Source organism: Mobula hypostoma, chromosome 3 (genome assembly GCF_963921235.1).
Source record: "Mobula hypostoma chromosome 3, sMobHyp1.1, whole genome shotgun sequence".
In the NCBI taxonomy this organism is placed as follows: domain Eukaryota; kingdom Metazoa; phylum Chordata; class Chondrichthyes; order Myliobatiformes; family Myliobatidae; genus Mobula; species Mobula hypostoma.
The window spans coordinates 179,628,567-179,643,004 of NC_086099.1; the positions used below are offsets into that span (position 1 = coordinate 179,628,567).

Here is a 14,438-nt window from a genome sequence, read left to right on the forward strand (position 1 = left end):
CTGTCAAGTGTGGATTGGGACAGGCTACTTTCTAGCAAAAGTGTACTTGCTAAGTGGGAGGCCTTCAAAAGTAAAATTTTGAGAGTACGAAGCTTGTAAGTGCCTGTCAGAATTAAAGGAAAAGATAACAGTTTTAGTGAACAACATACATCAAAGTTGCTGGTGAACGCCAGTAGGCCAAGCAGCATCTATAGGAAGAGGCGCAGTCGACGTTTCAGGCCGAGACCCTTCGTCAGGACTCTTAGTCAGCAAGTTTTAGTGAACCTTGGTTTTGAAGAGATATTGAGATAGGAAACAAAAGGATGTGCATAGCAGGTATGGAAAGTAGGAACAAATAAGTCCTTATGGAGTATAAGAAATGCAAGAGAAGAAGAATGTAAGAAAGAAATCAGAAGGTCTAAAAGTAAGCATGAAGTTGTCCTAGCAGACAAGGTGAAGAAGAATCCTGATAGATTTTACAGATATGTTAAGAGCAAAAGGATTGCAAGGGACAAAACTGGTCCCTTAGAGTTGTCATCTATGCAAGGCGCCAAAAGAGATGGGGGAGATCTTAAGTGGAATTTTTTTTGCATCTGTATTTACTCAGGAGACAGCACAAAATTGAGAGAAGTGAAGCAAGAAGCTTCAGGGTCATGGATCTAAGACGGATTACAGGTGAGGAGGTGTTTGGTGTCTTGAGGCAAATTAGGTGGATAAATCCCCAGGGCCTGCCAAGAGGTCCCATCGGATTCTGTGGGAGGCAAGTGCAGAAATTGCAGGAGCCCTAGCAGAGATATTTAAATCATCCTTAGCAACAGACGAGGTACCAGAGGACTGGAAGATAGCTAATGTTTTTCCACTGTCTAAGAAAGGCTCTAAAAATAAACCAGGAATTTATAAGCTGGTGAGCCTGACATCAGTGTTGGGAAATTCATTGGAAGGTATTCCAAGGGACCTACTAAATAGGTATTTGGATTGACGTGGACTGATCAGAGATAGTTAACATGGCATTGTGCATGGTACGTCAACTCTAATCAATGTTTTACAGTTTTTTAAGGATGTTACCCGGAAAGTTGATGAAGGCAAGGCAGTAGATATTGTCTACGTGGACCTAAGCAGGCATTTGACAAAGTCCCGCATGGTCAAGGCAGTTCAATTTCTCGGCGTTGAAAATGTAGTAGTAAATTGGATTATATAATGGCTTTATGGAAGAACCCAGGGTGTGATAGCAGATCGTTGCCTCTCTGACTGGAGGCCTGTGACTATTGGAGTGCCACAGGGGATCGGTGCTGTGTCCATTGTTGTTTGTCATCTATATCAATGATCTGCATGACAATACAATTAACTGGATCACCAAGATTCGGTGTAAGGAGGACTATCAGACTTTGTAGTGGGATGTGGACCAGCTGGAAAAATGGGCTGAAAATTTAATGCAGACAAGTACAAGGTGTTGCATTTCAGTAAGACCTACCAGGGTAGGACTTACACACTGTCCAGTAGGAAATTGGGATGTGTGGTAGAATACAGGGATCTGGGAATACAGGTTCATAATTCATTGAAAGTGGCAGCTCAAGTAGATAGGGTTGTAAAAAAAGCTGTTGGCACATTGGCCTTCATAAATCAAAATATTGAGTACAGGAGATGGGATGTTATTTTGAAGTTGTACTTGACAATGGTGAGGCCTCTCTTTTTAAAACATTCTCTCTCAGAATCTTTCCTTACATTACATCCGGTCAGGCAGATTCCTGCCCATACACTTAACCCTCCTTATATTCCCTGGAAATCACTCTTGAGTCCTACTTATGACTGGTTTTGTGTCATCAACAAATGTGAATGCATTATTCGATGCCTTCATCAAAACATAATGATATAGATCTTAACCTACTGGGACATCTGCACAGATTCTGGGACACCACAGTGGATTCCAGTTAATTACATCACATCAGGACCAATACATTTTGGCCCAATTAAGAGCTGCCCCAATTAGTTGAAGTTTCATGGAAATAGTTAAAAAGGTATAAGAAACAAATTAATGTTTAACTAAGTAACAAATGATGTAGTTAAATGAAATACAGAACAAATTAGAACACTATCAATACTACTACAATACTATAAATCTGTATTAGTTCATAATAGCTATCGATGGATGAATTCAGCGCATGGTGCCATGTTCTTCACATTGACTACAAATGTGAAGTCACCTAGTGTAGACATGTTGACATGCCAGTCCATTGTCTCCTCTTGTTGCACGATGAGGCCACCCTCAGGGTGGAGGTGCAACTCCTTATATTCTGTCTAGGTTGCCCTAAACTTCTGCAATAATATAGATATCTCCTTTGGGGGAAAAAATTTCCTTCCCCCTTCCCTCTGGGTTCTTACCTCTTCTCACCTGTCTGTCATCTCCCCCTGGGTCTCCCCCTTCCCTCTCTTCTATGTTCCGCTATCTGCTCCTGTCAGATTCCTTCCTCTCCAGTTCTTTATCTTTCCCACCCACCTGGCTTCACCTATCACCTTTTAGCTGTCCACCTTCCACTCCCCCCAACTTTTTATTCTGGCATCTTCCCCGACAGTATTATAAAACTGTGTATGAGTTTCTAATGGTTATCCACAGAAGAATTAATCACTGCTGAGCTCTTTCGATTAACAGTAAATGAATCAAGTCAGAACAGACAACTAGTGCTGATAATGGACTACTTTCATTGCCTTACTGCATAAAGTCAAAATAAAAAGAAAACATTTCAAAACAACATTGCTTTTTGAATTGGTCCAGCATTCCAAATGGATAACATATCAAAAGCACATGTAACTGAGGCTGTTTAAAAACTGTTTATTCCTTAATGCTATTTCTGACATCTCCAAGCTTGAAAGCTTGAAACCACAGTGAGCAAAACAGTTCTGAATTATCTTACTGCTTAATTCCTGCCAAACAATCAGTGACAATAATCACAGAATTTTTAACACAAGCACAAGGAAATGTTATTTAAAAACTGTTCGTTCTAAACATGGTGGTGTGCCTAACGACCACACAGGTGTACACATCTGATGCTAGTTAGAAACTATTTGGCAAGTCTCCTCTCCCAATTAAGCAGCAGTGTCTCAAGTAAATGAAGGGAATCCTGGCTGTTTTCTCAACCAGTTTTTCCTCTTTAAGGGTTGTCCCAAATAAGTAACTGCTCCAATTCGCCAGATTCCACTACATTAGCCATATAAAATGAAAATGATTCATTTACCTCCTTTCATAAACCAACCCTGAATCCAAGCCAGTATATTATACCCAAAACTATTTTGTTCAATAATCTCTTAAATGTCACCGTAACAAAAACCTTTCCAAAGTATGAATAATTAAAAATTTAAGACAGTGATTTTATTCAGGAGGCAACATAAGACCAGACAGCTGCATAAGACTTCCATTACAGACAGGATGTGGAGGCTTTGGAGAGGGTGTAGAAGACATTCACCATGATTTGACCGAGAGAGTATTAACTACAAGGAAAGGTTGGACAAACTTGGATTGCCTTCTCTGAAATATTGGAGTCTGAAGGGAGACAGAATAGAATTTTATACAATTATGAGAAGTGTAGATAGAGTTGGAACCCATTCTCACTTTAAAATGCTAGTTTTAAAGTGAGAGGGAGGAAGTTTAAAGGAGATGTGCGAGCGAATTTTTTTAAAGAAAATGGTAAATGTCTGTACCATGTTTTCAGGGGTATAGGTAGAGGCAGATAAGATGACCATGACTGTATAGCTAGGCATAGCTCAAATACCAGCCATAAATTTGCTGATGATACAACCATTGTTGGTAGAATCTCAGATAGGGGCATACAGGAGTGAGATATGCCAACCAGTAGAGTGGTGTTGCAGCAACAACCTGGCACTCAAAGTCAGTAAGACGAAAGAGCTGATTGTGGACTTCAGGAAGGGTAAGACGAAGGAACACATACGATCCTCATAGAGAGATCAGAAGTGGAGAGGGTGAGCAGTTTCAAGTTCCTGGGTGTCAAGATCTCTGAGGATCTAATCTGGTCCAACATATCGATGCAGTTATAAAGAAGGCAAGGAAAAGGAAAGGAAAGGTACGTCGCACCTGGAGTTTCTCCGGTTAGCGGACAATTTCCCTCCACACCTCTCTAATGTAGTGGGGATTCGCATACGAGGCAAGTTAGAGCAGTGGTTTGCCATTGCTTTCTGCCGGGTGAGTTTCCAAAGAGATCACCAGCTCGTAACCTAGCACGGGTGGAAAGCGTGCAGGGGAGCCAGCTGGCTGGATTCGAACCCGGGACCTTTCATCCTGAAGTCCGACGCTGATGTCACTACGACACCAGCCGGGTCTAAAGAAGGCAAGACAGCAGCTATACTTCATTAGGTGTCTGAAATGATTTGGTATGTTAACAAATACACTCAACGATGTCTATAGATGTACCATGGAGAGCAATGTTACACCACTGTCCGGTAAGGGGTGGGGGAAGGGCTACTGCACAGGATCAAAGGAAGCTGCAGAGGGTTGTAAATTTAGTCAGCTCCATGTTGGGTACTAGCCTACAAAGTATCCAGGACATCTTCAAGGAGCGGGGTCTTAGAAAGGCAGCATCCATTATTAAGGACCTCCAGCACCAAGGCCATGACCTTTCCTCATTGTTACCATCAGGTAGGAGGTACCAAAGCCTGAAGGCAAACACTCAGCGATTCAGGAACAGCTTCTTATGCTCTGCCATCCAATTCCTAAATGGACATTGAACCCTTGGACATAACCTCACTTTTTTAATATATATTATTTCAGTTTTTTGCACGATTTTTAATCTATTCAATGTAGGTATACTGTAATTGATTTACTTATTTATTATTATTATTTTATTTTGTTTTTTTTTCTTCTTCTTCTTTATTATGTTTTGCATTGAACTGCTGCTGCCAAGTTCACGAATTTCACGATACATGCCGGTGATAATAAACCTGATTCTGATTCTGGTAGTGGCGTTTAAAAGGCTTTTAGAAAGGCAGATGCTTGTATAGGGAATGGAGGGTTAGGCTCATGCGCAGGTAGAAGATATTTAGATTAAGATGGTATCATGTTCAGCACAGACACAATGGGATGAAAAGCCTGTTCCTGTGTGGTTACTGTTCAATGTTCTATAGGCTAATGGACCTATTTCCTGGGAATAGAGATCAATTAATCAGGAGATATAAATCCGATCACAACAACGATTTAGAGGAGAGGAGAGGAAATTATTTCCATCAGACAAATGGAATCCAATGCCTGAAAGGATTGTGAAGACAGTCACTCTCAACACTTTCTCCCTGTGACTGCATATGTTTTTCTTTCTCTGGCTTTTGCAGCTTCATCCCACATCTAGAAATATGTGGGTCAGTAGGTTAATTGGCATTTGTAATTTGCCTAGAATTATATTGAGTAGTGAAACTTGGAAGAATATGGTAAGAAGGGAATACTTAGGGCAGAATTAGTGAAAAACTGGATGCATGTTGGATAGCGCAGACTCAGAGGGCCAAATGGCCTGCATCTTTCTTTGCCTCAAAGACAAAGTCTAACATATTTTACGAACAGTGAGAAATTAGTGAATGTATGTGAATGGGCACAGGGATCTTGATGTACTTATTCAACAAATTCAGAAAGGAAACATGACGAGAAATATTTGGGAAGGAAAATAGGAAGTTGGCCTCATGAAAAAGGAAGCCTTACTGCAGTTGTTCAGAGATTTGCTCAGAAATGTGTTGTTCAAATCTTTGTAGCCAAGGAGCCTGTGCTTCTTGCTGTCACTAGATTGAGGCTGTTAGCCAAGAAGGATTCAGAAAAATTTGTCTGTGCACACAAGATTTCAGACGACAGAAAGTGATGATATTCCAACATGCAATACTTAAAAAAGGATTTGCAGAGTTTATGCTGAGTGAACATTTTTCAGGATTGGATGTCCTAAGTTCAGAATTGTTTGAGTACAAAAAGGTCAAACATTTAAAACTGAGAACATAAAACAAGAACATTAAAAAATAGGAGTCCATTAGGACCTATAACTCTGGCCCAGCATTTAATTTGATCATAGCTGATCTATGAAGGCCTTAACTTCACATCTGTGCTGCTCCCTCAATCACCTCAATCTTAGATTAAGGAAAAATCAAACATATATATTCTTGCACTATAAATACTTTTATTCAGTTTTAATTCACTGGCCTTTTACTTATTTATCTGTTTTATTTATCTGTTTATTATCTAGCTATCTGTTTGCTTGTTTGTTCATTTATTTATTGATTGATTGATTGATACAACCCAGGGCAGGCCTTTCCAGCCCAATAACCCACCTATTTACCCCTAGCCCAGTCACTCATCCAACCTGAGTTTAGCCTCTTCCTGGCAGAAGAGGAGGCCATGGACCAACATGTGGGAATGGGAATGGGAATGGGAAGTCAAATTGAAAAGACTGCCCACTGGGAAATCTCAACTTTTGTCGAAGATAGAGTGAAGGTGCTCAACGAAGTGGACCCTTAATCTATGTCACATCTCAGCGACGTAGAGGAGGCCACAACAAGATCACCAGACACAGTAAATGGCCCTGACAGACTTGCAGCTGAAGTGTTGCCTCACTATCAACAGTGTCCTGACCAGCTTTGTCTGGCATGAGAATTGCAAGGCTTCCGACTGCAAAATACTGCAATAGATCCACTACTTCCACCATCTCTAAAGAGACCCTCCCACCAAACGTATCATTACCTCTCCCTCCCTCTCCATTTTCTGCAGGAATCACTCACTCCATGATTCCTTTGTCCATTCATCCGACAGCACTAATGTCCTCCCCAGTACTATCCCTTCAACCAGCCGAAGTACTACATGTGCCCATTTACCCCTCCCTCACCCATTCAGGCCCCAAACAGTCCTACAAGGTGAGGCAACACTTCACTTGCGAATTTGATGGGGTTGTCTATTGTGTCCGGATGCAGCCTCCTCTACACTGGTGAGACCCGTTGTAAATTAGGGGACCGATTTATCGAGCATCTCTGCTCCATCCACCAAAAGCGGAACTTATCAGATCAAACATTTTAATTCCAATTCCCATTCTCACATGTTAATCCATGGTCTGCTCTTGTGCCAGGATGAGGCCACCCTCAGGGTGGAGGAGTTAAACTTCCCACTAATGGAATAATACAGATTTCACATACCAGTAAAAAAAAATCCCACTCGCCCCCTTCTATTCCCCACTCTTGCCTTTTAAATCTTCTCACTTTTCACCTCGTCATGGGTCCCCTCCTCCTTTCCTTTCCCCTGTTGTACACACTCCTCTCTTATTAGATTCCTTCTTCTCTAGCCCTCGACCTTTCCAACCCACCTGGCTTTACCAATTACCTTCCAGCTAGCTTCCTTCCCCTCTCATCCCCGCCCCACATTTTTATACTGGCACCTTCCCCCTTCTTTCTCAGTACTTTTTCCTGCCGAAGACCTTCAGCGGGTCTAAATATTCTGGAGGTACTCTAGACTAATCAGATGCACTAGGGTTAAGAGATAGAAGGCTCAATAGGTAATCCAGAGGCAGGTCGGAAGTAGTCTTGGAAGTTGTCTTCCAGGTAGCCTCGGAAGTTATCTCAGAAGTTAACGAAGGAGATATTTCAGGAGGTACCTCCGAAGGTGCCTCAGCGCCATTTTGGAGGCACTTCTTTTCGCACTGGTTTGACTAGCCCAGATGACTTCTCCAATTGACTCTCAAATGTTGAGACAACGGTCAAGGATGACCCAGAATGAGTCGTACATCTTGGGAGTGAATGAGATGGAGCTGGATTGATTCTACATCCTGGCCAATATTGAGCTTCAGCAGGGATGTTTGGTGGTTATCTGCCCCGGCACCAAAAGTCTCCCATCCAGAGCTATTCCAACGACCCACTGAAAAGGGGATTTTCAATCTTCTGGCCAGTCCAAGGTACAAAAAATTCACCGCTGCACTGGAGTCAATAGAGGTGTTCAGGGAATGTTTTCAGTCTGCCCATGAAAATGACAAAGGGTGCACCACTCCAGAGAGAGATGAACTGGGAGTGAGGCTATCAATCGTCACAGCCCTCCCTATGCTGGATGGTCTCAGGAGCTTCACGACTGCTAAGGACAAGAGGTCCAATAATGTCCAGACACTCTATACTAAGGGCGGAACCTCTTTCCTTCTTCTCTCCCTTTTGGCTCACAAGAGCCAAGTTCGGCCTATTTACATAGGCTCCTCAGAGTTAGTCGAGGAACATTTCCAGCGTGGAGAATAACAGAGGACAGCGGATAGCCAGAAGGAGAATCTCTTTGGAATAATCCCCTTCATCTATCCTTTCTACTTTCCATTAATAGGTTATTGAGTCGAATCACCAGCTCCATAGGACTCTCTACATCCTCCATCGGGTCTTGGGCCACAGAGATCTTTTAACTCATCACTCAATCCTTTATGGAATAGATCAGTTAGTGCTTCCATATTCCGAATGCTCTCTGTGGCTGAGGTGCGAATTTCTGTGGAATAATTGGCGACAGACTGATTTTCCTGGTGCAAGTTGAGGAGGTGTATCACAGACCCATGTCCTTTGGAGGGGTGATAGAACAGCGTCCTCAAAATCTCTGAAAAGAGGTCTACACTGGCACAGACAGGTAAAACCAGAATATTGTGGTCCAGGCAAGAGCTCTTCCAGTAAGGAGTGAGATGATACAGGCTGCCTTACTCGATATCAATGGAAACTTGGATGGCTGTAACTCGAAAGCCAAGGAGCATTGTACTAGGAATCCTTGTTGTACCAGGAATTCTTGGCACATTTCGGGGTTACCTTGTGTTACGTACCCCGTAACTGGGTTGCCAAACCAGCAGAAATGGATCACTCAGTTGGAGTCTGGAGTACTAGAACTAAGAAAGTTTTATTACAGAAACAAGCAACACAGTAATCGAAAGGATAATAAATGCAACAGTTCAGTGATGATAAACACACATGTGCACAGAATTAAGATAACAGCATCAATCAAGCTCTATCGTTGTCTAGGGGTAAATGACCAATTTCAAAATGACTCAAAGTTCAGTCCAGTTTAGTAGTTCAGTTCGCAGTAATCGTTGCCATGGCGGTGGACAATGTGGGGGAAGAGAGAGATAGAATAGGAACAACTCATCATTCAGAACGGCTTCACTCACAGACCAGCAGGATGGCTCACAGACCAGCGAGATGGCTCACAAACAGCTTTTTGGGCGGGTCCTTGGTGATGTCACCTGAGGTCACCGACTGTGACCCCTCCTCCAGATGCGGTCGATCCTCTGCAGTGAACCCGGCACCCAGGCAAGGGCGGACACACACCGGGTTTCCACCCTTGTCGTTGTCCGGTACTTCTCACCACTCGTGAGAAGCGTACCGCTTCCAGGGTCTCGTTACCTCGGGTGGCGTGTGTGTCTGTCTTAGCGAACCTGTCCCTTTTTATCCCCCTGCTGGGGTATCGCCTGTCCATCACTTCAAACAGTTCAGGGCTCAAAGGGGGGAGCCGCTCCAGACAGCTCTTCCTCCCACATCCCTTCATTACACATCTCCAGACGCTGCTCCATTGTTCCTTATCTCTCCTTCCCCTGAGGGCAGGTGGCAGACCAACTGCTGATGCCACTGATGCTAGCCCAGGCCAGCAAACATCTTAATTTTATGTGTATTCTCGTAACACTTCCCCCCTTTAAGGATTTTTACCGGGAGGTAAAAATTACAAACATGACTACATTATCTGATACATACACAATATACATCTTTAACAGTTATTTAGCTAATACAGAGAATTTGAAATTGTCAACACCTTGACAGACAGTCATCACATTTTCTGTTCCTTTTACACGTGTTATTAATAATCCCTTAGACCAGGCTCCAACTCAGCAAACTTCATAGTGGCCAAAAACACTGATGAATTGCGACCAATGTAACCTCTCATTTGGTTTTGTCCCGGACCACAACAACAAGGGTCGTCCCATTCCGACTCAATTTTCCCTCGCAAGGGCTTAGTAGGAGGGGGACGGGTATTGACCGCAGAGTTATTGCAAAACTTCCTGCAGTACCCCACCATCTCCAAGAGCCTTCTGAGGGCCCTCTTGTCTGTCGGGGTTGGGAGGTCAGCGATAGCCTGCACTGTAGCTTGCATCACTGCCAGCTGCCCCTGTGTCACCACAATTCCCAGGTAAGTGACTCTCGTGTGGCCGAATTCATTTTTTCCAAGGCTCACTATCACGCTGGCTTCAGACAGCCGTGTTAAATTGCCAATACACACCTCTGTGTTCATCAGCCCTTTAGTCACTGAATTACTCAAAAAATATGGGTGTTGTTTGCTTGGCTGCCCTATTGTAACAGACATAACCCAACGTCCCAGTTCTTTGCATTTCCTCGGGACAATCAAACACATGGGTGCGAGTCGTTTAATTACTCCTTCGGGGATTAAGGGAGAGACCTTATCAGTAGACCTGGCCAAAACAATAGCCTTCTCCCATCTGACCGATCCCATCCTAATCTTTTCAAAATGGTTTTTTCCTCTTATCAGGGGGCCCCTAGCTTCATTGATTTCCACGCTAACACCGACTAGGTTTGTTAGCATATCAAAAGCCGGTGACCGTCTCAGTTCGCGTCGGTCATGATCAATAACATTTTTCCCCCTGGGCAGCCGGTAACTCTCTTTCATGATTCCACCAACTGTTTCCTCCAGCACCGCAAAATGTCCACCGGGGGGTACCTCGTGGGCCATGTTAAAAACCTCATCCCCATAACTCTTTTGCACCACCCCCCACTCCTCATCTGCGGATGCTGTACTTGATTTCCCTTTCTTCCTTAGCACCTCCTTATCCGCACAATAGCTTGTCAAGGCTGTGTCAGAGAGAGCGGTCTCGGCCAAAACCATCAGCCCCTCGTCTCGCTCCTGCGTCTGCACAAATTCTTTCCTGGCTACTGCTACGTCCGTCCCAGCTCCCTCACTACCTCTTATCTCACTACACCCTGTCTCATACAAGGTTGGCAGAAATGTTTCAGCCAAATTCACCATCGCGGGCGGGGCCTCCATGCTGGCAGGCTGACCCGTCAATCTCACGACTGGGAACACGATTCCTCCGGCGATGTCATTACCGAGCAAGACTTCCACGTCTTTCATCGGTAATTCGGACCTCACCCCAATCGTGACTAGTCCAGAGACCAGGTTGCTCTGTAAGTGTATCTGGTGCAAAGGGACTGACTCTGTCCCTTCCCCAACACCTTTGACCTCTACCTCCCCAGTCTGGGTCTCTGAGCTAAACTCTAATACACTCTTCAATATCAATGACTGACACGCTCCCGTGTCTCTCCAGATCCGCACTGGAACTGGTCTTAACCTCTTTTTCACTGACACCAGTCCGGCCGAGATAAACCTCTCGCGCCCTTCCTGGACTTTTTCAGACCTGTCCTTCCCTAGCGGTTCGCTTAACAGCTCAATACAGCCATTCAAAATTTCCGCTTTTCCTTTCCCCGTCTCCTTCCTTGGGGCAAAGCACCTGGACGCAAAGTGTCCGACTTTCCCACAATTATAACAGACGACCCCAGGAGACTTCCGACCAGACTGCTCCCGGTCTACCTTATCCTTTTCACTAGTCCCCGGCTTACTTTCTGACTTTTCCGGCGGACTCTCCCCGCCGTCCTGACTACCCTTCTGGTAGCCTTTACTCGGGGCAACCTTCATTTTATGCGTCAACGCATACTCATCCGCTAACTTAGCAGTTGCGGCTAACGTGGCTGCCTCTTTCTCATCGAGGTAGGGTCTCATACCCTCAGGGACACAACCTTTAAACTGCTCAATCAGAACCAGTTGCAGCAGTCTGTCATAATCCCCCTCTACCCCTTTCGAGGCGCACCAACGCTCACAATATGTTTGCATCTCACGAGCAAACTCCAAATACGTGCGGTCCCACCGCTTCCTCGCATTCCGGAACCTCTGCCGGTATGCCTCCGGGACCAACTCATAAATCCTGAGGATGGCCTCCTTCACCACCTCATACTTCTGGGCATCTTCCGCGGATAAGGCGGAGTAAGCTTGTTGGGCCTTCCCTTTCAGTACACTCTGAAGTAAGACAACCCACTTATCCCTCGGCCATTCCTGACTTATAGCTACTTTTTCGAAGTGGAGAAAGTACCGATCCACATCGGTATCGTCAAATGGGGGAACCAGCCTAACCTCCTGGGTCGCCCGGAACCCTCCACCTTGGTTCGGCACGAGCCCCTGCTCGGCCCTTATCTTTAACTTCTCCAGCTCAAATTCCCTTTCCCTCTGTTTCTCCTCTCTCTCCAACTGTCTGTCCCTCTCTCTCTCTTCTCTCTCCAACTGTCTGTCCCTCTCTCTCTCTTCTCTCTCCAACTGTCTTTCTCTCTCTTGCCTTTCTACCTCTTTCTCTCTCTCCCGCCTTTCTAACTCTCTCTCTTTCTCCTGCCTTTCTAACTCTCTCTCTTTCTCCTGCCTTTCTAACTCTCTCTCTTTCTCCTGCCTTTCTAACTCTCTCTCTTTCTCCTGCCTTTCTAACTCTCTCTCTTTCTCCTGCCTTTCTAACTCTCTCTCTTTCTCCTGCCTTTCTAACTGCCGTACCCGGAACTCGTGCTCGAGTCTCAGTTTTTCAAGCTGTACCTGTACCGCGTCTCCAGCAGGTTTTTCAATAGACACCTCCCCCAGCTCACCTTGGGGAAACACACCTTTAGATACATAGTGCTCTACAATAGCTCTGTGTATCTCCTCTCTCCTCATTGTCGACTTCACCTTAGCAAGATTCACCCGTTTTGCCACAGCTATCAATTCCGATTTCCTGGCATCCTCTAATGCCTCCAAGGTCGGCGCCTTTATAAATTCCTCAACCTCCATTTCTGCTGTTTGTCTTTTCTTTCTTTCGGGAATTTTAACCCAATCAATTTACTCCGTCCCAAATTTAGCGTTCAAAATCCCGGACGAGAACCCCACTTATGTTACGTACCCCGTAACTGGGTTGCCAAACCAGCAGAAATGGATCACTCAGTTGGAGTCTGGAGTACTAGAACTAAGAAAGTTTTATTACAGAAACAAGCAACACAGTAATCGAAAGGATAATAAATGCAACAGTTCAGTGATGATAAACACACATGTGCACAGAATTAAGATAACAGCATCAATCAAGCTCTATCGTTGTCTAGGGGTAAATGACCAATTTCAAAATGACTCAAAGTTCAGTCCAGTTTAGTAGTTCAGTTCGCAGTAATCGTTGCCATGGCGGTGGACAATGTGGGGGAAGAGAGAGATAGAATAGGAACAACTCATCATTCAGAACGGCTTCACTCACAGACCAGCAGGATGGCTCACAGACCAGCGAGATGGCTCACAAACAGCTTTTTGGGCGGGTCCTTGGTGATGTCACCTGAGGTCACCGACTGTGACCCCTCCTCCAGATGCGGTCGATCCTCTGCAGTGAACCCGGCACCCAGGCAAGGGCGGACACACACCGGGTTTCCACCCTTGTCGTTGTCCGGTACTTCTCACCACTCGTGAGAAGCGTACCGCTTCCAGGGTCTCGTTACCTCGGGTGGCGTGTGTGTCTGTCTTAGCGAACCTGTCCCTTTTTATCCCCCTGCTGGGGTATCGCCTGTCCATCACTTCAAACAGTTCAGGGCTCAAAGGGGGGAGCCGCTCCAGACAGCTCTTCCTCCCACATCCCTTCATTACACATCTCCAGACGCTGCTCCATTGTTCCTTATCTCTCCTTCCCCTGAGGGCAGGTGGCAGACCAACTGCTGATGCCACTGATGCTAGCCCAGGCCAGCAAACATCTTAATTTTATGTGTATTCTCGTAACACTTGACACCACTCAGGAGCTGGTAGGTGCACCAATCCCTCATGAGTGGCTTCAAGGGATGTGTTTTCTTATTGTATGGGATGTGTGAATTCTGGGAGACCTCCAACTTCCCAGAAAGTCATATCTGTACCAGGTGCACCTAGCTACTGAGAGAACATGTTTAAGAACTGGAGCTTTGGCTCACAAGGGAAACTAAGGAGATGATAGATAAGAGCTACAAGGAGACAATCACCTCTAGGTTGCAGGAGGCAGCTGAAGGTGTCAGGTAAAGGAGGCTAAAGAAGATGGCGCCAGTGAACAACGCAACCAACAGTGACATCCTTCAGACAGTTCACAAAGCTACTTCTTGTTCTGTCAAATATGAATCTTCTACTAAGCTGCATGTGATTGGAACCTGTGATTTACATTTTGATGGAGTGTTTTCAGGCTGATAGAGTGATCAGGCACTTTGCTGTCTTCGCGGGAGCTCGGTGACGTTTCAGTACAGTGTATGGCCTAGAGGCCAAGAAGCTTGAAGACGAGGCGCGAGTCCATGATCGGCTCCATCTTGCACTGATTTTGCCGATTAAAGCATCAAGTAAGACTGAAACCAACAAGAATGAAAGCAAAAGCTGAGCCGATATTGAGTGCTGTCTGCCTGCATGTGACCAATCCCTCTCT

General features: G+C 45.0%; 3 protein-coding genes across 7 annotated transcripts in view; 1 reads left to right on the forward strand and 2 right to left on the reverse strand.

Moving 5' to 3' along the window:
- The window catches only part of LOC134344424 (uncharacterized), a 108,722-nt gene extending 94,624 nt beyond the window's left edge, over positions 1-14,098 (reverse strand). The window contains exon 1 of the mRNA XM_063044185.1: positions 9,317-14,098. Coding sequence (XP_062900255.1) covers positions 9,803-12,817 — 3,015 coding nt within the window. The 5' untranslated portion in view covers positions 12,818-14,098 and the 3' untranslated portion in view covers positions 9,317-9,802. The remainder of the gene's footprint in view (positions 1-9,316) is intronic.
- The window catches only part of trdmt1 (tRNA aspartic acid methyltransferase 1), a 174,144-nt gene that overhangs the window by 72,068 nt on the left and 87,638 nt on the right, over positions 1-14,438 (reverse strand). The gene's annotated exons all lie outside the window — the stretch shown is intronic.
- Positions 1-14,438, forward strand: part of LOC134344425 (type III intermediate filament-like) — an 88,132-nt gene that overhangs the window by 12,071 nt on the left and 61,623 nt on the right. The gene's annotated exons all lie outside the window — the stretch shown is intronic.